The sequence below is a fragment of the Chaetodon auriga genome, chromosome 6 (assembly GCF_051107435.1).
Source record: "Chaetodon auriga isolate fChaAug3 chromosome 6, fChaAug3.hap1, whole genome shotgun sequence".
NCBI classification, from domain to species: domain Eukaryota; kingdom Metazoa; phylum Chordata; class Actinopteri; order Chaetodontiformes; family Chaetodontidae; genus Chaetodon; species Chaetodon auriga.
Genome location: NC_135079.1, coordinates 18,590,320 through 18,615,090, shown reverse-complemented (window position 1 = coordinate 18,615,090; position 24,771 = coordinate 18,590,320). Strand labels below are relative to the sequence as shown.

Here is a 24,771-nt window from a genome sequence, read left to right as displayed (position 1 = left end):
CGAGCAGAAGTGTGGCTGTGAGGGTGGAGGACTACGAGGCTTACTACAGGAAGCAGAAAGCAGACTCCAACTGCGGCTTTGCTGAAGAGTTTGAGGTGAAACATGGATTAATATTCAAGGACTCCCGATGCATATAATATATTGCAAAGAAATATTTAATCGTCATTGCAACCAATATCAAAACTCGATCATCTGATTTGACCGTTTTGACCGCATGTCTAAATGGGACGACTGCTCATCATTTCTTAAAATTCAATGTTGATATCTAACTATCTGTGCCTTTCCAAGAACTGATGTGATCATTGAATTGAGAAAATTGAGGCAACAGTGTAAGAATCAGGATTTTACAGGGGAGCTTACAGGGATTTGGATGTGGTAGAAAATAAGAAGACTTGTTGGCTTCTTATTTTCACACTTGACAAAGTGAAGCCAGAATAAATAAGTTTGAATTAATTTGTGCTCATTTCCTCCAGACATGCCAGACACTTTAACGGTGTCTAGAAATAATGACAATAATGTATGTCATCATAGTAACTGGAGATAAAAAAAAAAATCCATGATGCATCCTAAATAATTTGGTACTGCACATGCACCAAATTTTGGTCATGAAGTGAGCCATCCAATCATCGATGATGTTTTTTTCTTGTCTTAAAGGACCTGAAACTTGTTGGTACAGCTCAGGCGAAAACAAGCGCCCTGACTCCGGAGAACAAGCCCAAGAACCGCTACAACAACGTGCTTCCCTGTGAGTCACCTTCACAAATCCACCTCTGCTGCTTTCAGTAATAACACTCCTCACTCTTTAAGCACTGTATCTACTACCAACTGTCCCTTTTTTCATGGACATTAATTCAAAATGATCAAACATCTTTCATTTTCTATTCATTTACAATCTTTTCTCGTTTCCTAGATGACTCTTCTAGGGTGAAACTCTCTATCATCCATGGAAATCCATATGACGACTACATCAATGCTAACTACATGCCGGTGCGTACTAACACTCCTGAGAGCAGCTCTCAGTTGTTCATTGCTTCAGTATCAGTAAACTCTACTGGACAACGTAACTGCTCATCCTCTTGCTTAATGTCATGCTTTTTAAACGATTCCACCATCATCCACATCGATGTTTCAAACACTTGAGGATCTCCTAGAGAACTGAACAGGATGCATTTTGTGTTGTGTTCTGGCCGGGTGTTTTGTTTGGCAGGGTTACAACTCCAGGAAGGAATATATTGCAGCTCAGGGTCCTTTGCCCGCCACAGTCAGCGAGTTCTGGAGGATGATCTGGGAGAAGAATGTACAGACGCTGGTCATGCTGACACGCTGTAATGAACAGGGACGAGTGAGTACCATCGCACGCACAAGGCCGAGCAGCTACATGTTTACATAGGTGGGAACATTGTGTCCTCCCGGCTGTCGGCCACAATACGGTCGTGCCTGAACACTGGGTATGGCATCCTGGATGTAATCAGTCACATATTCCATGAATGCAACCTCCATGTTAAAACAATTGTGCCCTATCATCAAAGTCTGATGTTGTGGTGTAGTTAATTCAGAACCTTTACTTGAGTAAAAGTACCAATAATACTCTGTGAGAATACTCCACTATGAGTAAAAGGCCTGCATTCAAACCTTACTTAAGCAAACCTATGTAAGTATTATCAGCAAAATGTACCTAAAGTAGCAAAAGTTAAAGTACTATTGTGCAGTGAAGTGATCCTTGCCGTTGTTAACTATTATATCTGATGTTTTGGGGTTAATATGTTGCATTTTAGCTCATGAAATGAACAAAAGTTATCTCATTAAGATTTATAAGCTGCCTTTGCAGTAAATACTGCTGTTTCTAAATGTGATGTAGCTTGAGTATGGATTGTTTCTGAATAAGAATTCTGAACATTTGCAGAATGATTGTCCTTATTTTCCAGATAAAATGTGAGCAATACTGGGATTGTGGCACCAAGTACTTTGAAAACATCACTGTAACAACAACCTCTGATATACCACTTGAAGACTGGACCATCAGGGACTTTGACATTAAAAACGTAAGTGTCGAGAGCTTACACATGCCAAAGAAAAACTCTTTTTAGAGAATCAGCACGGTGTCTTCAGAAGCTTGTAAAATTAGACAAGCTTTTAATCAATGTATATCCCTTTTGACTGACCGAGATCAATATGACTGCATGTGTTTTCCTTGAATTGATGCTGTCCCTGTCCCTTGGCCTGTTTGCTGTTGATGTATACTGTAACTTTTGTGTGCTTTGTATTGGACTGTAATTAGGGCATTCTTGCAAAACAGAGCATGCTCTCAATGCTCTCAGGTTATAATGATAATACTAATAATAATACTACTGATAATAATAATAAGGCCTTGTGACACCAGTGATTATTTTAGTAACTTTAGTTTGGAATACTTGTAGAAGAAAAGGCACATTGCATTTAAATATGAATCCTTGCAACCAATAAATCACAATTTATAGACTGTCAGCTCCACTTACCTCCTGCATCAAACAACTGACTTGGCAATAATTGTGAAAATTTGTTTCTTGGCATCACAACCTGTGTGTGTAACTTCCTAAAATCATATTCTTCGTACATTTTTGAGCATTCACACACGCAACCATTTTGAGCTTGTGTGCACGTTGGCCCTTCAGGTGAAAACAGCAGAGACCCGTTCGGTGCGTCACTTCCACTTCACAGCCTGGCCGGATCACGGGGTGCCAGAAACCACGGAGCTGCTCATCAGCTTCAGACATCTGGTCAGAGAGCACATGGACCAATACTCCAGACACTCGCCTACTGTGGTCCACTGCAGGTCTGATAGAGCACTCACACACACACACACACACGCACACACTTTTAGGTTGAGCTTTCAAAACTGTTTCAGAAATGACAAAAAGAAATTGATCTGATGTTCTGTGTTTCTGTCGTCCCTCCTCTGTCTCAGTGCTGGTGTTGGGCGCACAGGTACCTTCATAGCCATCGATCGTTTGATCTTCCAGATTGAAAGGGAAAATATCGTGGACGTGTACGGCATCGTCCATGACCTGCGCATGCATCGGCCCCTTATGGTGCAGACAGAGGTAGGACACAGTCACATGATATGGTTTTTGTGTCACAGTGCTGCTCATGTTGTTTGAAATGATGAGTTTCCTGCAGCTTAGCGGACTTTTGTATTTCATGTCCCTGCAGGATCAGTATGTGTTCTTAAACCAGTGTGCCATGGACATCATCAGATCAAGAACTGGAACCAATGTGGATCTAATCTACCAAAACACCGCTGCACTCTCTATTTACGAGAATGTAGAACCAAAGAAAGGTTTTTCCAAGAATGGGTACCACAATGCATAGACCCGTGAAACTGCTCAGGTCTTCTGCTTCTGTCTTTACTCCCAACAAGAAGCTGAGCAGACATTTGTGAAGGGAACGCCTGTAACAGATTGTGCTGTATTTATTTTTTATACCTGTCATGCTTTTGTGAAGAATCTTGTAGTTTCCTGAATGAGATGTTGAATGTCTGATAACAGAGGGGACTGTATATCAATAGCAGACATAATTACTGACCAAAAACTTTGGATTCTGGATTTTTATGTAAACTTTCACTTGGATTCTCTCTTTTTAATGCAGATTTTGTATTGTATCGCAGTTTTTTTTTTATCTCTGCTTGTTAACTACTGAATGTGACTTACTGATGATTATATGTTTCGCTCAGGTAATATGTTGGATGCTGTATAGGTATTATTCCAGACACTTTTGACAAAGGAAAATCTGTAATTAACTGAACCATTAATTTAAACAAAAAAAAAAAAAAAAAAAGCTGGTATGGATACTGTGCCTTCAACAAACTTGTATGCTTTAACACCAACAGGTGGCACTCCTCACTCCTTACACTGCCTTGTAATAGGAACCTAAAGATTTAAGCGTCTCAATATATCATATTTTTATTAAAGTTCATCAGATTATCCAGCCAATTCTTTTTGCACCTCTTAAGCCAATTTGAACTGTGCAATGCCTTTCAATGAAGGAGTTTTGTTGTTTGTCACAGAGACTTTTGTACTTGTATGCACTGTGGTGAATAATGCACTGGATGCATTTGTCTTTCTACACTGTCCACTTTTAGAAACATTTAGAACCATTTAGAAATATATATATATTATTTTTTATTTTTTTAATTGTCAATGTCCTTGATGACATTTTGGCCAGTGCTTTGTGAAGCTGTTATGGAGATTTTGCTGTTCACCCCATATTTGATTGTTAAAGTTTTACTTTGATTCTTTCTCTTTTTTTTTTAGATGAAAGAAATAGGTCACATTAAGCAAAAGCTCAGGAAGTCCAAACAATGAAAACGGAACATTTTACTGGGAGGTATGGTGTGAGAACACCCATACTTCACCTGTGTGTACTTTGAAGATCTCAGAGGTCACATCCAATGTTTGTGTTTTGTTAATGTTTTTCTTTACATTGTACATTCCTCAAAGAATCAGCCATGTTATGTCACTTCCTGCTGCATCGATCTGTGGACATTTCCTGAGATGTTAAAATCACCAGCAGAGCACGGCCTTTATTTTCTGCCTCTAAAGGGCACAACCCTCCATGAGGCAGGTACGTTTTTTTTTTTTTTTTCTTTTTTTTTAGATTAATTGATCAGTGTGTTTGCATGTAGATGTTTTTAAGTCCATGTTTTATTTTTATTGTAGCGTAATGAAGGGAATCATTGAAAGCACTTAATATTTTTAATGAGAGCAAATATTCACACTGTTTTAGGATGTTTTTGAAATGCTTTATGAGATGCTTGCTGGTACAATGCAATAATGTTAATAGAGCAAGGAGCATCTGTATATCCTTTAATATGTGTAACAAAATGGGATTAAATTTTACCCCACATTTGTATATGGCTATGTTTGTGCATTTGAATCCGTGCGAGCGCGGCCCCATCCTCTCCTTTTTGTTCTCACCTTAATGTTATCAGTCACTCAGAATATGCTGGTTTTGTATCGGGGAACATTTCACAAGCTAATATCATTAAAAACGTGCAGTGTGACAGCTTCTCCAGGCGCTGCACTGCTGATCCATCCATTATGCCAATAGCTTCTGAATTGTTCCAGTCAAATGAAAAGATTACAAAGAGCGAACAATGGAATATGCTGCGTGCTGCAGAGGAGGACTGAGCTGGCACACCTCTGCATTATTCAGAGCAACTTTATGGTTGCAGGTAGCTAAGTGCACCCTCAAAGGATGAATAAATAATGCCATTTCTGTTTCTTATTTCATGAGGAAAAGGCTTTTACACAGAGACTTCAAAAAGTTCTAATTTTACAGCTCACATCAGGCCTACACTTGGGGGAATTTGTACATTATGGAGGTGTTTTTAAGAGCAATCACTTTCACACAGTGCAGGACACTCCTGGCATGGTGGTAACATAAGACTGTCAGCATGTCGGCTTCAATAAGCCTGATACTCTCACATTTCATACAGTATGCCCCCCGACCCCCATCCTTTCCCCCCATTTCTGCGTCTCTCCCCTGCACTCCTCCTCATCATCCTTGTTGCATGTCTCTCAGATCCAGAAGTTGGATCTAAAAATAGGTTCTGCATGTGAATGCCTCTTTCTAGTCTCCTATGCTGTGAGTTGCAGTGAAAAGTATACAGAGCGCTGGAGCTGTTACGACAGAAATCCAACCTGCAAATGCAAAATTAAAATAGGACAAAAGATAACTGGGTGATCCAAATTTAATGATGAGCTCAAATGCTTATGTGCCAGTAAATCCACCATAATGGATTACACAGGGATTTTTCAGCTTCTGATCGAGGCGATAATAGGGTTTTTTTGGCTGTCTTTGAAAGCATTAAAAACAGTCGCATATGAGGATTTGTGCCCTGTTACAATAAGTGGAGGAACACACAAACACTCAGCTGCGTAGGGGTATTGCCTTGATCTTCTTTAAGTTAAGAACCTGTGAAGTTTACACTATAGCTGTATGAAGACTTTCAGACTTGACACGACAGAACTATACAGGATGAACAGGCTAGATCTAGGAAGAAGTTGGTTCTCATTTATAAACAATTTTGTGCTCAAGTAAACAATTCAATCATAATGACCTGGCAAGAAATGAAAAAATGCCCACAAATAATAACAAATAATGCAAGATGGAGTTTAACAGTTTACAAATGGTCAACTTCGCTAAGGTTAAATCAATCATCAATGATAGCTTCTGCAGTTATGTGTTTGCTGTCATGTATTAATGATAATAAAACTTTGTTTTAACTTGTAACTGGATAAGATAATTGTAGTGGATACAAAGCTGGTCCCGATCTCCCTGCGGCCCTTTGCAAAATTCTGCTTAGGGGCCCTCATACCTGGTCTGTGGTAGACCCATACAAAACAGAGTGAGGTATAAACAAGCAATTAATGTTCATGTAGTTTATTTTCTTCGTACAAAATGTCCCACTGTATGCTCAGAAATGCTCAGAAACAACACCAATATAATTCCATACAGTACACTGAAAGATGGTTGAAGATTAGTAATGCGGTCAAAGCTATTGAAAGATGTTGCTCCAGCCATTGTGTGCACTTAAATGCCATGTTCCTGTATGCCTTGTTCTGTTTCCTTACATTGAGGTTTTTGTATTTCCTATGTACATGTTGTATTTTGCACAAGGTGGAATGAAAGCTCAGACTTTGTATCAAACAGCTGTACTTATTTTATTTTAGTATAGATTCTGTCATCAAAAAGGCTCAGCAGAGGATGTACTTCCTGCTCCAGATCAGGAAGTTTAACATGCTTGAGGAGCTGCTGATCCAGTTCCATGCTGCTATAATCCAATCTGTTCTCCGGTCATCCATCACTGTCTGGTTTGTAGAGACGGTGATGGATATTGTTGTCTGTTCCTGTCCAAACAGGGAAGGAACAGACTACAACAGACTGTCAGGACTGCAGAGAAAATCAGTGGTGCCAACCTGCCTCACATTCAGGACTTATACACCTGCAGAGTCAGGAAACAGGTAGAAAACATCACTGCAGACCCATCACACCCTGAACACAACCTGTTCCAACTCCTCTCCTCTGGAAGACACCACAGAGCTCTGTACGGCAAAAGATACAGACACAACAAGTTTCTTCCCACAGGACATCACTCTGATGAGTAGTTAGATCTGCCATACAGTGTCAATGACCCTCTAACAGCAGAACACCCACTTACCTCCATTATAAACTATATTTTTATAATTTAAAATGCAGTTTCATATATCATCATGCACTGTCAAGCTTATGTTGTTGGTCATTGGTGATTGTGTATATAGGCCCATTCTTTATATGCTTCCCTCTTTTCACACATACCATTTCTAATTATCTGCCATTTTTTACTCTAATTTGTTCATCTTATCCTTGTTCTTGGCTGATTCCTGTATTAATACATTGAAAGCAGAGTCAAATTCCTCTTATGTACATGTATATTTGGCCAATCGATCTGATTCTAATTCTGAAGCAAAAGAACAAACAAGAGATTATGAATCTATGGGGGGGGGGGCACATTTTGTCTTTGTGGATGCAACCAGTCTGTAAAAACGAACGAAGAAGAAGAAGAGGGTGTAGTACGCTGCTGCGGCCACAGGTGTCGCCAGTGCTCCCTGTGCAGCAGCAGCAGCAACATGAACCGCAGCAGGAGGATTCAGTCCACTCCACACTCTCCATGTTGAAACGGAGCAATTTCTCCTCCAGCCGACTCCCACCGTTAGCCACAGCCCGCCCGCTTTACCCCACGACCCAGCTGTCTCTCCCAGCCCCGTGCTATGACGCTGGACTGGGAAGGAAGCTCGGAAACAACTGTATGAGTGCCACGCAGGTCGACACAGAGTAAGTTTGCATTTAACTGCTTCCTTACTAACTTACAGCACGCCAACACAGCGAGGACGAAAACGGGACTATTTTTAGCGAGCGTTTCTTGTGTTTTCTTCAACTAAGGTATGTTTTATGTGCTAACTTAAGCTAGCTAGCGGAGCTCTGATAGCATTAACTGCTAACTAAAATGAGGAGGATTTGCCTTTCCCTTGGATACAGACGGTAACGTTAGTGTAGAGCATCATAACGTCGCAATATTTGGAGGAATTTGGCCACTGGTGGTATGAACGTTATCTATCGTGTGTGCTCGGTGAGTCGTCTGGCTGGGTAGCGGCTAGCGTTGCAAGCTAGCTCCAGAAAGTCACATTAAACCCTCATCACCACCACGTTAGCGGACCATGCCCCATGCGGCTGCGGCTTGGCTGTCACTTGTTTGCATGGCAACCGTGAACCGACGTCTAGGGTGGAGGTGACAAGCAAGGACATGTACATCTGTAGGATTTCCTCAGATTTACTCGTTTTACCCTCCTGCTGTCACATGCTTCAAGTGCAACCGTAAACCGGATTGATAAATTGGGTAACGTTAACCTATATAACAGCGCTTATGGCAGAACAGTCATCGGAGGAATAACCAGAGGCATTAACTGTACTTCTAAACAACCTCCATTACTCAGATGAATCGTGGGCTTGACATGTTGCATGCAGTGTGTAATGTGAGACATAATGCAGTGTGGTACTGAGGGTGATTCAAAGGAGAGAGGTGAGGCTGGTTCACAGTTAAATGCCAATTATATGCAATGCAGGCCAAGACATCTCGGATGGTTCAACTTGTTCATGGTTGCACTTCAGTGTTGCTGGTGTGATGGTTCACTCCTGCAGAGAGGCATCAATTAATATTTAGAGCTCTAGGTAGTGTTGAGCTTTTAAAAATAGATTATAGAACATTTTTCTTTTCATGACAAAGCCTTTATAACCTGAATATGACTTACAATTACAATTAGTCATTTGGGAGACACTTTAATCCAAGGTGACATATGAATTCACACAGTTCACACAGACCTGCCAAGACCAGGGATCGAACCACCAACCCCCTGATCGGTGAATGATTGCTCCACTTCCTGAGCTACAGCCGCCACCTTTTTTACAGAAGGTGCTCAGTGTTCTTGTGATAAGAACCAGGCTGATAAATTACCAATACTGGTACCAGTGTGTATGTGTCAGATGATAAGTTACAAGAAATGGCACAATATGTTTGTGTCTTCGTTACAAAGCTTGTCTAGAGCAACAAGACGTGTATTTTTTAACTTTAAAATGTCTTGCTTTGTACATATCTAGGTAATAACATTTAAATTTATCAAAAATGTTTGTGTCATGCATTTATAATACATATAATACAACTTTTTTTGCTGACAGAGTAGCAGTAGTGTCAGCCTCAGAAATCCAGTATGGGTCTGGCCATACTTGTGATATTTCATCTTGATGAGATAATGACTAAATGTGGAGTTTTTACAGTGCCACTTCGCCTCATCCATCTCTGTCTATTTCCATTGTAGACAGTGATAGAAGAGCTCATCATCTTTAATTGTGTGGTATTATGTGGAGTTGAGCTTTACTGGAGATGAGAATAGCACAGAAGTGCACTTTAGTTAATAGTTAAAAGGGTGACTGGAATGTGTCATTCAAGATGCTGAAAAAAAAAAAACGAAAAACAAAAATCTCAAGAGATGGCAATCTAAGCAAAAGAGGAAATGATTACCGGAGTGCTGGAAGTGAATGTCAGGTGATATTTGGGAGAATTGCAGCTGAGTGAGAAAAGACAGTTTAATAGTCTGTCTGTTTTTTTCCCACTTTCTCTTTTTGTCAAAGCTCTGCAAAGTCCTGATTTGCTTTGTTGTCTCAGTGTTTCTGTGATCTGTCTGCACTCTCAGCTGACTCCATCTTTCAGAGCTGGTTGTACAAAGTAATGAAGGCCCGATATGTAGGGTTAGGATTCCCTGCCGGGCTGGAACTGAACAAAAATTGATCTCATATTGACTGACCGCAAAATGTCACACTGGAAATGGTGTCAGTAGCAGTGATGGTAACATATAGGCATTTGAAGGTCATTAATACTGCAAGGCCATTGGAAATAGGTCACAAGATCAATAACAGCAGACACTACTCCAACAACATTGATTGCAAAAAAGCTGGGACCCTGTGTGAAACATAAATAAAAACAGAAAGGAAGGATTTGCAAATACTTTCTGAGCTATATTCAGTCGTACGGTTCAAAGACACGATATTTAATGTTCTAACTTGTTTTTCACAAATGTACACTCATTCTGAGTTTAATGCCCGCAACTCATTCCAGAAAAGTTGTGACTGGGGCCTTTTTGCTGCTGTGTTACATCACCTTTTCTTTTAACAACACTCAGTGAGTGTTTGGTTTTGATATACGACTTCAGAACGAGTGAGCCTTTCGAGGATGCTCCTTTCATACGCAGTCGTGATACTATCACCTGTTACCAATGAGCCTGTTTACCTGTGGAATGTTGAACAGCTATTTTTGGAGAATTCCACTCCTTTCCCAGTCTTTAGCTGCTCCTGTCCCAACTTGTTTAAAACGTGTTGCTGGCATCAAATTCAGAACAAGCAGATATTTATGTTTTGTACACATTTTAAAATTGGGATTGTGTTTCTACATCTGGTTTTGATCCGGTGTGTGTTGCTTTAAATATTCTTCCTAATGCCCTTCATTAGATTGAGTTTCAATCCTCTATAACCAAACAAATGAACACCCATTTTCACCTTTAGGTTTTTCCAACCTAGCTTTTATAATGATGATATCTGTTAACACCCAAAGTCTAGTCATGCCACGTGACAGTCTGCCTTGCTCTAATCAGGTGGGGATATTTAATGGTGTTGGTCCCTAAGCCTATCAACTAGAACTGTGGCTTTGCTCTGCCGTGACGGACAAATGGGGAGAGAGTTGTCGCGAACGAAGGAAAGAGAAATGAGTGGTGGTGAGAATGTGAGGAGCTTTTTCTGTGGGTGGTTAGTGCTGGGTTTTTTTTTTATCACTGCTTTTTCTAGCAGGAAGACACAGCAACAGATGTCCCAGCTTCCATGCTGTGCTGTGAGGAATACTCATGTCCGACCACGTACTGTAGGTCTGAGTACAGGAGACGCTTCCCTCGGGTGTTCTGGTGGCCTACGGGTTCAAGAAGCTGACTGTGTAACCGCACAGTGTCTCTGGTTTAAGTCCAGCTGGGGACCTTTGCGACACGTCATCTCTCCTCTGGTTTCTAGTCTAACCTCTTAATATCCGCCATAAGAATAATTCATAATCTTTCTTGGAATTTCAGGTGAGCAGGGCCAGGATTGTTGATTGTTTTACATGGCTTGCCTCCCCCCCCCCCCCCCCTTTTTTTTTTTTGGAAGTATGACATTTTAGAAAAAGTGGAAACAGAGAAAGAAAGTATGACAAGTGAGACCTTCCTGGCTGCAATCAGTCTCAAATGTTTTGGTTAACATTTCCATAGTAAACTCTTTAAACCACTTGAACACCAGAATGCCTGACCAAATGCATCATCAGGTTTATCTTTGGCCATTTTTTTTTTTGTCTGTCAGTGAAGCATGCAGGCTGTGCAGTCAGCAAGTGTTGGGATTCGGGGTTTGTTATTTTTAGGGTATCAGTGGAATTAAATGATAACAAATGGCAGGCCACAAATGCCACAGTTTCCACAAATAGATCCTTATCTAACTACTAAAACACCTATGTGTCACTCCTATTTTACCGTGCTTCCAATTCATTCAAATGATTGGAGCATCACTGCTTTCTGTTTAACTCTGGTGTTACATCAGAGCTGTAATCAAGTTTATTATGTCCCATGTAGTATTTCAGATGTTTGCTTACTGACAGAAGATAACAAGGCAGGCAGACTTAAAGCTGACTGTTCTAATTGCTGTGTTGTCATCCCAGTGTTTTCCACAGGTTGATCATTTACTTATGGTAGTGGGTGGCACTGCGTGTGACCTCTGCGGCTTGCCATGGCGAAGCCTTACCAGTAGAATCGCTGCAAAGTTTACATTTAAAATAAAGAATTGGGATTTGTGGACCCACCCAGCTCGATAAAATTCATATTTTAGCTACCTGGGTGGGTCTTAATCTTCTTGGGTGGGCTACCCAGAATGCTGACTAGTATATTCATGGAACATCATCTTTTTATACATTTATATGAGGTGAGAGCTAAATTTGTATTGTTCTCCTCTCTTGCATAAACATGCAGTCCAAAGTCTTTTATTTTCAGTCGTACAAAACTGTAAGATTTGTTTATCAGGCTGTGTAACTGGTGTTGGAATGCAACTCTGCACAGCTCCGCTGAGACACTGGATTAGTGTATTTTCTTTGTACATAATGTGTATCTTGAAATGTGAATCAGCAAAATTTCACTAAAAATGCTGTTCAAAACAAAATTGTTACTATCCACATAAGATAAAGTAGTTTTGTATGAAAACCCACATTTTTCTTAGTCATTTTCCTAATGATACTGAGCCCTGTAAACTATTCATTTGAATGTGACTGCTCTTAACAATGGACGTTTCCTTCTCTAGGGTTTGATAAGTGGCTCAGAGCTGCTCCGGTTCCCCTGGGATGTAAACGCTTTCCCCGACATCTAGTGGGGGAATCTAGGCTAACACTGCTCCATATTGAATCTCTCTCTGCCCCCAGAGAGCAAACGCACTTTTAGCAGCCTGTATTGTGCCAAGATTCCCTTCATCTCCCATGGTCTTACAGAGTTTTTTTTGTCCCAAGTTATTTTACAGCTGCAAGTTGGCCATTATGTCTAAAAACAGGTCCCTTTCTCACAGAATGTCACTTATTTCCCAGAGAAAAGTCATCTGTGTGAACACAGTACAGCAGTACTGACATTTTTAAGGTTGTGATATAGTTGCATCATTAAATGGGGAAAAGAGAGCACACATGGTGGCATACACTGCCTGCTGGATGGCCCCATACATATGAAGAAAAGCTTTTAGCCAAATGGATGCATTTATTTATACAGATATCACACTTATAATGCCACATTACATCAATGTGAATGTTGTTACTGTTTAGGCTGTGCTATATGTGGTGCGTGAAAATTAATATCAGGCAATCTTCCTTGTTGATGAATGACATCATACCGTTATGCACAACAACAACAACAGGCATTGCTGAAAGCGAAACAACCACTGCTGGCGGCTCCACAGTGGAGGAGTTAGTTTGAAAAAGGGGCAACCACTTCAGTAGCGTGGAAGTGGTTTGGTCACAAAACCTCAACAGTGGATGAGCTACAGAGCGCTATCTAAGCCTGACTGTGCACTACAGTACAGCAACAGCCAGTGGAAGCTCTATCTGGATGAGACTGTCATGCTGTGGCCAATGTCTTCACAATGCCATCGGTAAGTTTCCTTCCATATGAGATATGAATTCAGATGTAAAAGTAGCACATAGCATTCCTGTTGCTTTGAGGTTTAATAGATCCCCCTCGATGTAGATGATGGTGAAGGTCCAGTGTGTAGGATTTGATGATATCTAGCGATGAGGTTGCAGATTGCAACCAGATGAACACCTCTTGCCTCACCCTCCCCTACGGTGGCTGCTAAAAATACAGAAAATACAAAGCCTTGAGTCAGTGTTTGGCCTATCAAAATTACAACTACAAAATTCTATAATAATTTTCTGAAGGATGTCATATGAATATTACTGCTATACAACACAATACATTCATGGGAATATTGTAGATAGGCTTATAGAAGATTGAAAAATACCATAGCCCAGGCTACAATAAGAAAACTATAAGGTAAGGTAACTCTATATTCAAGCATCAAATCATTCTAGTAATAATATAGAAATATAGTATATTTTCAGTAGGGAGGTGTACTGTGCCTAGCATTTAAAAATGCTTAAAATTGTGACATGAATGTTATGTTATATGTAAAAATCCTATAATTGGGGTGCTAAGCTAATGTTGATATTGTTGAAATGTGATTTCTAACTGCCTAACTTCTCCCCCTCTTTTTTGCCGTCTCACTGCAGAAAGAAGTGTTCAGGACATTAGGGGTGACAGAGCTGTGGGAGTTTGCAATGAGATTGTCAGTGCTTTTTCTCACAGTCGGAAGAGGCAGCAGGCACTTCAAGATGTTCAAAAAGACATGAGTCTGCCTCAACACAAACCTACAGCATAACAAGAGATGGTGATTAAGGCAAAAGGAGGTCCAGCGACCAGAACGAGAAAAGGCCATCACAGAGGTCTATGCTAGTCCTGACATGGCAAGAGGATCCTGAGTCTGTTAGCAAGGCCTTTGGTCCTCCTCTGGAATTCACAGATGCTCCGCCTGCTGACAACTATGTTGCTGTGTCATGCTTGAAGTCTGCACTTAATTGTTTAACAGTGACATACTACAAGTGAAGGGGAATGACACGGACCTCACAAGACAATAAAGAACTCATTACTGGAGTACTTGAACAGAAAGTATGAAGACCCTGAAAGTGAAACTGATAAGTCTGGTAACTATGCTTGACCCGCAGTCCCACACTCAGTACATGGGCCCGGAAGAGATCCAGGTCATATGAGCCACAGCAGTTTGAGAGAAGGAACATCTGCCTCTGAAATCCTATGTAGAAGCTTCGAGATCAGCAGAAGACACAGCAAGTGGTGCAAAGAGACCAAAGAAGACTTGTGGAAGCTTTTTCAAGAGGACACCAAGACAGGGCAGTCTGAAAGACAGATGATTGAGGATGAGCTACTGCTGCTTACAGTGTCCACCAGCAGACGCTCATATGGTGGAAGCTACACAAAGTTAACTTTCCTCAGGTCAGACGTTTAGCAAAAGAAATACATGTGCCACAGCCACCAGTGCAGCCTCATAAGACGTGTACTTTTGTTGTACTATTTATGTTTTATTTTGTTGCAGTTGCATGTTCTTGAAATTAATAATAAATATTTTTCGGTATTTTAGTATATCAAGAGTATTGTTATTGCAGAAACACCTTACAATATAATATATTATTTTTGGGCTGTATTGTCATTGTCTGTGAGATGTAAATGTCTGCCATATTATTTGCTGTTTTTTTTATGGTGACACCAGCATTATACCAGCCTGTAATGTCTGTAAACGTAGTCTTTTGTGTTACTACCGCATTAATCTAGGGAAGCAGCTTTTCAGTTTCTCATAACAGAAGTGAGACAAAGACTAACAGTTACTTTTTTAAGACATCTGAAACAATATTTATGACTCAGATGCAGTCAACAGTTTCCAGTAGAAACTGGATTTTTCCATCCTGCGGTTTCCATGCAAATTGCAAAGTGCCGGTGATGTTATTTGCATAGTGAGTCCTATAATACTTTAACTAATCATCTTTTTTATCGTCACTTCTTTACTAAAAACCCCAAATTGCAGCCTTTTTAACTCCATACTAGCTTGACAGTATATCCCCAGTGTTGTTCTGCTGTGTGAACCTGTATTTTTACTTACTTGTATGACTTAAACACTCCTTAAAGTGTGGTCACTTGTGCTTTAGTACTGCAAGAAATATTCTGGAGATAATTTGCTAAATATTTGACTGCGGTTGAAAATACAGGCCTTTTTTTCATCTCCATGATGATCTTAAGATTTTAGTTTCACAGAATTGACATCACACACACACACACACACACACACACACACACACAAATTTAGAGTTTGCGACTAACCTCCTGACCCCATGATGTTTGTTCCTTGACTGCTGGGTAGCTGGTGTGTGTATTTATAGAGCAGGTTTAACACCGTAGAGCCGCCGCTCTTCTTTTTACAGAAGCAGCAGCGGCCGTGGTGTTTCCACGGCAGCTTGTGCCTCTGCAATCAATATTCACCTTTCACTCATCTCTAGCTTAATGTATGGAGCTGCTGCTTGTGTAAAAGCTCCCAGTTTTACACAGGACCCAGTGCAACAATTTAGCAAATTACCTGCAGTGCAAGTATTAGAAGGGTGGCACATGAGTCTTTGCCACGATCTACATTTGTTTCAAAGCTGTTTCTGAGTGGCAGGCCTTGCACAGGGACTTTGTCCAGTCCCTGAATATGATTGCTGCTGTGTACCACCCATGTCAGATGCTGATAATCTGCAGTTTCAAGGGATAAGCCGCAGCATCTGTGTGAAGTTTACAGCAGGGTTGTATGTGTTTTTTTTTTAACATCCTTTTATTACATTGAATGTATTATTATGAAAGATGTGTTGCTGAGAGGCTTGATTACGTCACGGTTTTAACGTCAGCCTGTTAAAGCCCTCTTTGGAGGGTCATAGTGGCGCTCTGTGCAGATTCTGTCAGATTGGCTCTAATTTTTGGCATGTGCATGCTGTTTTCATGTCATGGCATCTTATCTACTAGGGACAAATTAGTTAATAACTCTTAATATTAGGGCTGCCCTAACTAAAGATTTTCCTAATCGACTAATAGGTGTTGGTTACAGCCATTAGTCGACTAGTTGTTGCATGTTTATGAGATTAATTCAGTTATTTATATAGATATATTTTTTGGTGCATCAGAAAATGGTTTGAATCCCGGGGCTGAGAAGGCGTGTTATGGGTGACATTGTTAACATTGTGTTACATTACAGAAAAATACAAAACCGTCATAAAAACCCAATAAATATACATTTTACAAGCTCACGCATGAAGCGAGTCGTCTGTTAACAAAAGGCAAAAGCAGGAATGATTCTGAATGTGTCGCAACAACCAGCACTGAACTGAGACTGAGCATTGTGTTAATTGATTTCAACAGTGTAACATCACGCAAGTCTTGTTGTTCAAAACACAGAAACAAATAACTTCTGACTTCATGCTAATAAATGCTTGCGAACTTAACAACATGATAGATCATGTACACTTAGAAATTCACTCTCCTCTATCGCTTCACACCTCCTCTGGTCCCACCTGAGAATCCTGGTCAGAGCTGTTGTAAATCACTTCTATACTGTATTCTCTGTTGTCAAAGTGGCCTTCATCAGCCTGAGCTGTGTTCCCCACCAGCATTCCCTGGACCTGAAAACCTTCTTCTCCACCCGCCGGCCCAAAGCTCTCATGCTTGTGGTGTAAACACCAGCACGCCCCGATGCACCAAGCTCACAGGCAGAGTCAGCTAGCTGCATGGCTGACAGAGCTCACTACATAACTACACTACCTACCATTAGATAACAGCTGCTACAGTTAGCAGCTGACTGCCACATTACAAGAGAACTGATCTGTGTTTTAACTGTTGCCCCAATACTTTGTCATGGCCAAACGACAAGGCCCAGCTCCCGAATTGAGTTTTTTTTTTCTGCAACTAACTGAATAATAAAGACTCAACTAAGAACTAAGACTTGTCTCATCGACAAACAGTTTGGTGGGTTAGGAGGCAGCCCTAATTGGTATGTCTAAACTGTGTTGTTTCAGAAAATGAACACAGAAGCATGAGCTTTGTATTTATGAAGCTTTGTAATATGTGTAGTCTCTGTTTTCCTAATGCAGTAGTCAGGTGACTGAAGACAGTGACACTCTGTTAGATTACACTTAGAGGAAAATTGTGACACTCAGGCATAGCTGGCTTTGCCAAGTAGCTCCAAGAAAGCAAGTGTCACCTCAACCTTTAAGAAACAACTCAGGTTTCAGAGCATGAACAGTTTCCATGACATGGGACCTCAGTCTTAAAGTGATACTCTAGCCCAAATCTATCTTTTGGCTATTCAATCCTGACACTGTATATGAAACTGTAAAAAGGATGACAGTAATTGGGTTTTAGCTTCAACTTTTCCCAATCATTGTGGTATTGGACAGCTAATAAATCAAAAACTTTCATAGAAAGTTCTATAAAGATGGGGTGAGTCATTCAGGAGAACAGTCGTTGGTATTGCTATCTCTACTTCACAATGCGATTGTATGTTAGCATGCAAGATTTACCGTTTCTGTTGCTCCTCCCCTGCGAACAAGAACTTTTTTTATTTTTTCTTTTTGTTCCCACCACACACACAAAACGGAAAGCTAGCGGACCATGAGGAGATTTTCACTGATTTTCAATTTCCAGTCATTCTGGAGAATGACATATCTTTCTCCAGAATGACTCACCCACCTTTTACCACTGCAGCATTCATTTCTCTGCATTCTCTCCCTCCAGTGTTGGTGTCTGTCTGTGTCTGGCACTTACTTAGATAAACATGTCTTGGTCTGATCTGTTTACTGAATTCAAATTGGCATTGAACTTCACATCTAACTGCAGGAATGGAGGCAAACAAGTGCATTTTTCTAAAATGTCAAAGAATTCCTTTAATACCACGTGATGATGGTTTTATTGATGCAACATTTGCTGACTTTTGCTGCTGGTTTTGACATTAAAGCTTGTTTTAGAAATTGACCTGTGTCATCTTCCAATCAGCACATAATTTCCACATGCAGCCCACACATTCATGGTTGAATGGCTGTTCCACTAACCTTAATGTAAACAAGGGACATGATGAATGATGACATCTCTTGTTTTTCACTAACATGTATATCCTACTTTGAAGCACACGTTCAAATAGAAATGTCCACCATTATGCAGAAGAAAACCCACATGCTGTGCATTTGTTTGTCTGTGGCCACATATAACTTCCTGTGCTCACCACATGTAACTTGTCAGTGGGTGTGCAGAAGTGCAGCGGAAAAAAGATACCTTATCTACCCCATCCAGATCGACACAGCGAGGTGGCTCTGTGGTTGATCTGATTGGGTCCACGGCTTTTCAACTGTCCTGGGTTGAACGCAGCTCAGACACTACCAGGCTTTTGCAAAAATTCCAAAGCAGGCTGTTTTACCTATGTGACACAGTAGATACCTTTTATATTTACTAGAACCAAAGCTGCAAAAGGCAAACACAATGTCACTCCTCCACAGTGAAGTTTGCAACTTCAGCTACATAAACATTACCATTTTTTTGTGTTTACAAGCATAGTAATTTGTTAACAACCAAGTTTTGGGACTTTGGTCCATTTTAGATGGCTGCTGCTGACTGTTTGTCCCATGTTGTTAGATCCGATAGATCAGTTGCTCACCAGTTTTATTGTGGCCACCCAGAGTTGAACCTAATGGCACGGACGACAGGCCCTGGGGTAGGAGGGCATGTGATGAGCACTAATTAGTCCGTAAGACATTTGAGTGCACTTAATGGTAAGCACCCTTAGACCCAGTACTATTCCTGTAAAGTCTAATCTGCTCTCATTATGTGCAGTGAATGCACACTTTGTGTCCATGTGTCTCATGGTTCTGTTTTTTCTGCCTTCATGCAGGGAGAATGATTGAGTTTATGGTCTGTCTCTGTTTGTCTGTGTGCCCTGGCTTACCGTGGTAACCAATCCCTGTGTACCTAGGGGCACTTGTAAATATCAGCCTTCATTATCCACTTAGATTAGACTGTCAGATCCAGGAGCAGGTGAAGGACTTCGTCTAATCAGTTAATTGAAAACACTTTCAGCTTTGCTTAAGATTACATTAAGCAAAGTGGATGTACATGGATGGAGATGAAGGTAGATGTAGATGGAAGTTTTTCATATAAAAAAATCAAGGCATCTGCATACGTTTTGTGTCTGTTTCCAGAATTTGGTTTTTGAGTATCTGTGTTTTCGAGATTATCAGTGAAATGCCCACAATGTAAAGATACAAGTAAGGAGTGATAACTATTTACCGTTGAGAAAAATAATAATCAAAAAATATGTGCGAACAAGTTTGACTAGTGAAGAAAGGACAAACAATGAGAAAAGTAAGATTGCCTGAGGAGGTGAAGGATCTAAAGGTCCAATCTGAATAGTGATATGCAAAATTTCAAACACTGTAGATGGACAGATATGGATGTGCAAGGACTTTGTGTCATGTTTGAAGTCTTTGCTATGTCTTAAATCAATAAAATCTCCTGCCTGTTAAAAATATCAGCCAGTTGTTCTCACTAATCGGTTTTGGCTCAGCCTCTTGCCACTACTGTATCCTGTATCCTAAGTTGGAGCACCCACTTCCAGCCTCAAGTTATTATTCATGCTTCCTATTGTTTCCCTTAATTGAGCCAGAGACACAACTCTGAATCAGTGGGCAGTATCTGGCCCGGACCCCTCCTATGAGTCAGTCTTGGCTCTCTGCTGGAAAAGTTGGCGAGCTCAAAGTGTTCTTATGTAAATGTTACCTAGTTGTGTGCTTGAAAAGAAGCATGCAGAGCAATAGTTGTGCAATATGCATCGGCAATGTTTCAGCCATCCATAACCATATAGTTTTCTATTTCAGACTTAGTGTGGCTAATCTTTCCCTTGCTCTATTTTGGCCCAATTACTCGAAGCTACGAGTAGGCAGCACAAGACTTTGGCAAACCCACAAGCTTCTGCAGTAAGCTGTACGTCAGCTCTCATAGTGACAAGTACTTTCTGTAAGTCTGGCTCAAGGTGTTGTCAAGTCCATATGACAGTGGCATATTTGGTGTGTTGTTGGACAGCACACTGGAGGTAGAAGAAATGCAATGCAGGTCATGGGGTGAAGGCACTCTCCTAATCTTGCAGTGTTACTTTATATGTGGTAGTTGGTTTATTTTAATGTGCTCCGAATTGGTCCCAAGAACGGATACTTAAACATCTGGTCTGAATGAGAAAATGTAGGACAGCGAGGAGTGTGTATTAGAAAGTGCTGTAGTTCTGGACTCCTTCCATCCAAACCATGCCACATTCTGGGTCACAGTGTCTTCCTTTACTTCTTACTCTGGGTACGTGCACACTTTGTACAAATGCATCTTTTGTGTGGGACAAAAAAAAATATACATACATACATAATTAGAAACTAATACTGTTTGGTTATTTTGAGGATTCCATGGTCCTCTGAGATGATCTTGAATTACCCCTTCCTTCCCAGTTCTTCGTGTTTTTTCTGTTCCTCTAGCTGCTCCCTGTGTTTGGCTTCCATCTCTTCTTCACTGCCTTTGTATTTGTCCCTTAAGCGCTTCGAGGTCAGCTCAGGGATTCTCTCAGTTCACTTCTTATTTAGGTTAGATGTACTCAAGTATTATGGCTTTCTCCATTGCTCAGCGATGGCATTTGAAGGCATAGATTCCATCTTTGCTGCCCAGCCCATTTTACACTTGTTGGTTTTCCAGGAGATCATTAGCTGGGTCGTTATCCACAGACATCTCTGCCAAGAACTTTTTTTGAACTGCTGAATTATTATGTTTATTTTTTGCTGGTTTGATACAGTTACTGAGAACCTTGGTGAAGTCAGGGAATTGGCGTGGGGATTGGTGATACTGTATCTTTGAAATATAGCTCAAGTTTCATAGAGCCAACCTCTACTTTGCAAATGTGTTTTCCTTCAACAAGACATACTGAATTGTTTTGGGTTCAGTGATGCACTACTGCATTTGTGGATGTGACTCTGCATCTGTTAGGAATCATATTAATGTTCTTGTTGTATATTAGGGGTGTGTGTGTGTGTGTGTGTGTGTGTGTGTGTGTGTGTTTGCGTGCTTGCTGCTGTGTGAATTGATGTATGTGTGTGTGTGTGTGTGTGTGTGTGTGTGTGTTGTTTTAGTTTTTGGATTTGTGGCTTATCACACATCCCAGCTGTTGGAGAATGCATTGTTTGCAAAGGCAGGATTAAGAGGCATTTCAAGGAAAAACAAAGTCAGACCAGAATGGGGTGTTGAAAGCAGCATTTTTAGCTGCAAACAATACAATATAATTATGCCAAGTACAACCAATTAGAAAGAGAAGTGGGGCTGTCGAAATTGCCCAAAAGTAATATTCGATTATTCCTCCAGAAAAAATACGGGTTTGAGCCATTTGAATACCTATTTTAGCGCAATATGTCTGTAAGAATAATACCACTACAGTGAGAGACGTAGTACTTGTATATGTAAACGTAAACATGTCTTTTACAATATTAACATACATACACATTTCAAGGTATACCAATAAAATAAGGTGTTATATATTGTTATGTATTGTTGCGTTACTATCTTTTTTGTTATTTATTTTTATTTTATTATTTGATAAGCCTACTGGATGCTATAGGCTGTGCTAATTTATTTGTACTGGAGTGTAGCCAAAGACATTGTGTTGTGACTTTGATTTTTATTTATTTACGGCTACTTGCTGTATTTGACCAAAGATGTGTATTTGTTGTCAGTAGATGTTGTTAATGTTATTGATTAACGTTCCATTTCTGATGTTCAGAGAATAAAAAGCTGGAACATGTACCACATGTTTGTCACGTGAAAGTAATAATAATAGTAATAGACTTTATATGTATTTCACCTTTCATACAAGAAATGCCCCTCAAAATGCTTTACAGCAAAGAAATACATGCACTGAGTGCTTCACATAAAGATAGACATGAACAAACAAAAGTGTTAAAAAACGGTAATGTAACATAAGATGAAAAATCACAGTTGAAGTGCATTGTAGCCACCTTTTGGCAGGAAAGGGTGTAGCAGCAACTGGTAATAACATATACTCCGGGAGTATTTAGGGAAGCTTTAGCCCAACCCTTCTCTTTAAACAAATGTTGGCAAAATTACTCATGTCATGCACAAAGCGGATGTCCTAACCGGCTTGCAAACAGTACAGTGGTTAAAAATATGTTTTAATGACGTAAACAAACGTGTTTGTCTATTTCCGACTTCAACTGTATCAGTTACAGTTTTACTTTCAGTTACCATATTCATTGGATTGTGTCCATGATAAACTGCTCAAGTCGTTCTTTTGTCCCCAAATCTGCACTAGCTGGAGAATACCTGTAATTGACTGACAGTGGTGTGTGTGCAGATGGTAAACAGATTCGGGCGTTCGGCCCAAAGACATGTTGGCAGCTCCCTCTGGACTGGGACTGGGTGGGTTGGGGCTCCACCCTCCTTAGCACAGTGGTGTGACCAGGAGGAGCATGGGAAGGAGAAACACCGGGAGTGAGCCAGTTTGTCTGTTTGTACTGTGCGAATTAAAGTGAAACCTTACTCTGAACTTCTGTATCCCTGCAGGTGACAGGTTGCTCCAACAAAGGCATCTGGATGTGGTGTCTCCTGCGGCTCAGGTGAAAGGTAAGCTGAGATCTCAACTGCTGGCCTGCTCTTTAATGCCTTAATAATGCATATGCTCGATTAAATTGGCCACCTATCTGTTTTTGCTTCAGTTAATCGAAAGGTTTGTGTGTGCCATTCCTATGTTACAGTCCAAGGTTAAGCTTTAATTTGTGGACCTTTTTTATCTCAGGCGTCAGTCTACTTTCAAAATTTGACACAAATGCAAGTACATTTTTACCCAGTGTTGCCAGGAGGGATAACTCACTTTTTCAGCAGAAAAGAGAATTAGGGCATGTCTCTTAAGGTGTGCAGTAGATGTACTTGCTGTTTATGTCAGTTTTTATTACACTGTAAATCTGCTTGCTTTTTGCAGCTATTTGATCACAATGACAGTTAAGTTTACCTTTGTGCTGTTTTTGGTAACTTCTGCATTTCCATCTTAGCAATTGTGTGTCAGTGTTGCAAAGTTGGAGAACAGTGAAACATTGGAAGAACAGAAACAGTTTAACAGAACTGAGATCAGCAGCTTACAGGGTGTGTCAGATTCATTTGGGTTAGAAGGGAGTAAATGTTTGGGGTTGCACAAGGACAGTTGGCTACAGACTGATACTTCAGAGATATATGCAAAGCCTTAAAGCAGGCAGTTTGCCTGGAGTACATGTTGATCCTTCATACAGTGGCAGAGGAAGTGTAATGACTAGTTACGGTTTCTTTTTTCAGCTTCCCACCCTTAGTACACTGTATATTTTAGGCTGCCTTGGAAGGATAAGTGTGCCAGTGTCTTTATGCATGTTGGTTAGCTGTATAAACAGCACTGGAGACAGTCAGCTCTTGAGCACATGTGTCCATTGGGCGGAAAGATGGAAACCAGGTGGTCTTGTTACACTTAGTCAAATGAATTTAGTTGCCTCACTGTAAAAAGTTCCCTTTGGTGTGATGGAATCACACTGATAGAGCTGTCTCTGTCTCTGCGTTGATTCATGACCTTGTACCACCACCACTCAAGCAATGTGTGTCACTCTGCAGGGACAATGTAAGGGTGTCCAGGGCCTTAATGAGAGGCGATTGTTCCACCAAATTTAGGAAGACCACTTTTGGGCAATCAGCATTCTCATTCCAAGCAACTGGAAAATGGCCCTCAGTCCCACTCCACATTTGCTCACAGTTTTAAAATTTCTCTGAACACATGGCTGAAAGAGAATCAATCATGCGATCATTGATCTTGTATATAGAACACCAAATGTATTATGTGTTTTGTATGATGTTTACTCTGTAATGTTGTTGTTGCTGTTGCTGTCTTGTTGCTGATATTGTTGGTAATGTTTAGTATGTGTTTTATTGTCTTTTTAACTCCCTGCCCAAGGACCACAGGTTAGCTATTTTAGCTAACTCTGGCATAGAACTGATTCTGTACATGGTCCCTGTCAACTAAACTAGTAAACTAAACTAAACTAAACTAAACTAAACTAAACTAAACTAAACTAAACTTTTGCTTTCCTGAAACTGTGTTGGTGTTACTTCAGTTAGAAATTTCCCTTTGCTACTCCATACAGTCCTAAGATTGTAGCAGACTGAGCTGTGGTGGTTGTGAAAAAACACCACTTGCCTGTTCATATCAGTCAGGAAGCATTTGGATTCAGCCTTTCCCAAGATGTTTATCTTGGCATGTGTTTGCAGCACGAAGACGTATGAGATTTAACAGCAAATTACACATTAACCAGGAAAAATGTCTCAACCTGCACCCAGCGGTTCACACCCAGGCTGCTCTTGCTTCATTTTTCATCTGCCTCAAAAGCCACACACATTCAGACTGTCTGATGTACTACGACTTCAAGATAATGGTTGTAAATAGTTTAGAGTTTATGTTTTTGTCAAC

At 40.5% G+C, this 24,771-nt stretch overlaps 2 protein-coding genes across 5 annotated transcripts in view; both read left to right on the top strand.

Annotated features, from left to right (window-relative positions):
* Positions 1 to 4,094, top strand: part of LOC143321627 (receptor-type tyrosine-protein phosphatase eta-like) — a 42,370-nt gene extending 38,276 nt beyond the window's left edge. Inside the window, exons 25-32 of one of the 2 annotated variants that reach the window (XM_076732077.1) lie at positions 8 to 95; positions 655 to 745; positions 911 to 987; positions 1,208 to 1,342; positions 1,926 to 2,042; positions 2,652 to 2,812; positions 2,945 to 3,080; positions 3,190 to 4,094. In XM_076732077.1, the coding sequence (XP_076588192.1) occupies positions 8 to 95; positions 655 to 745; positions 911 to 987; positions 1,208 to 1,342; positions 1,926 to 2,042; positions 2,652 to 2,812; positions 2,945 to 3,080; positions 3,190 to 3,348 (964 nt within the window). In that variant the 3' untranslated portion in view covers positions 3,349 to 4,094. Of the gene's footprint in view, positions 1 to 4; positions 96 to 654; positions 746 to 910; positions 988 to 1,207; positions 1,343 to 1,925; positions 2,043 to 2,651; positions 2,813 to 2,944; positions 3,081 to 3,189 lie in introns of those variants that run through there. The other variant, XR_013077228.1, reaches the window with a different exon arrangement.
* A 3,511-nt stretch (positions 4,095 to 7,605) lies between these two features.
* The window catches only part of osbpl5 (oxysterol binding protein-like 5), a 49,085-nt gene continuing 31,919 nt past the window's right edge, over positions 7,606 to 24,771 (top strand). The window contains exons 1-2 of one of the 3 annotated variants that reach the window (XM_076732876.1): positions 7,606 to 7,851; positions 22,854 to 22,913. The gene's annotated coding sequence lies outside the window, so the exon portion shown is untranslated. Of the gene's footprint in view, positions 7,852 to 7,941; positions 7,960 to 22,853; positions 22,914 to 24,771 lie in introns of those variants that run through there. The other 2 variants (XM_076732879.1, XM_076732877.1) reach the window with 2 other exon arrangements.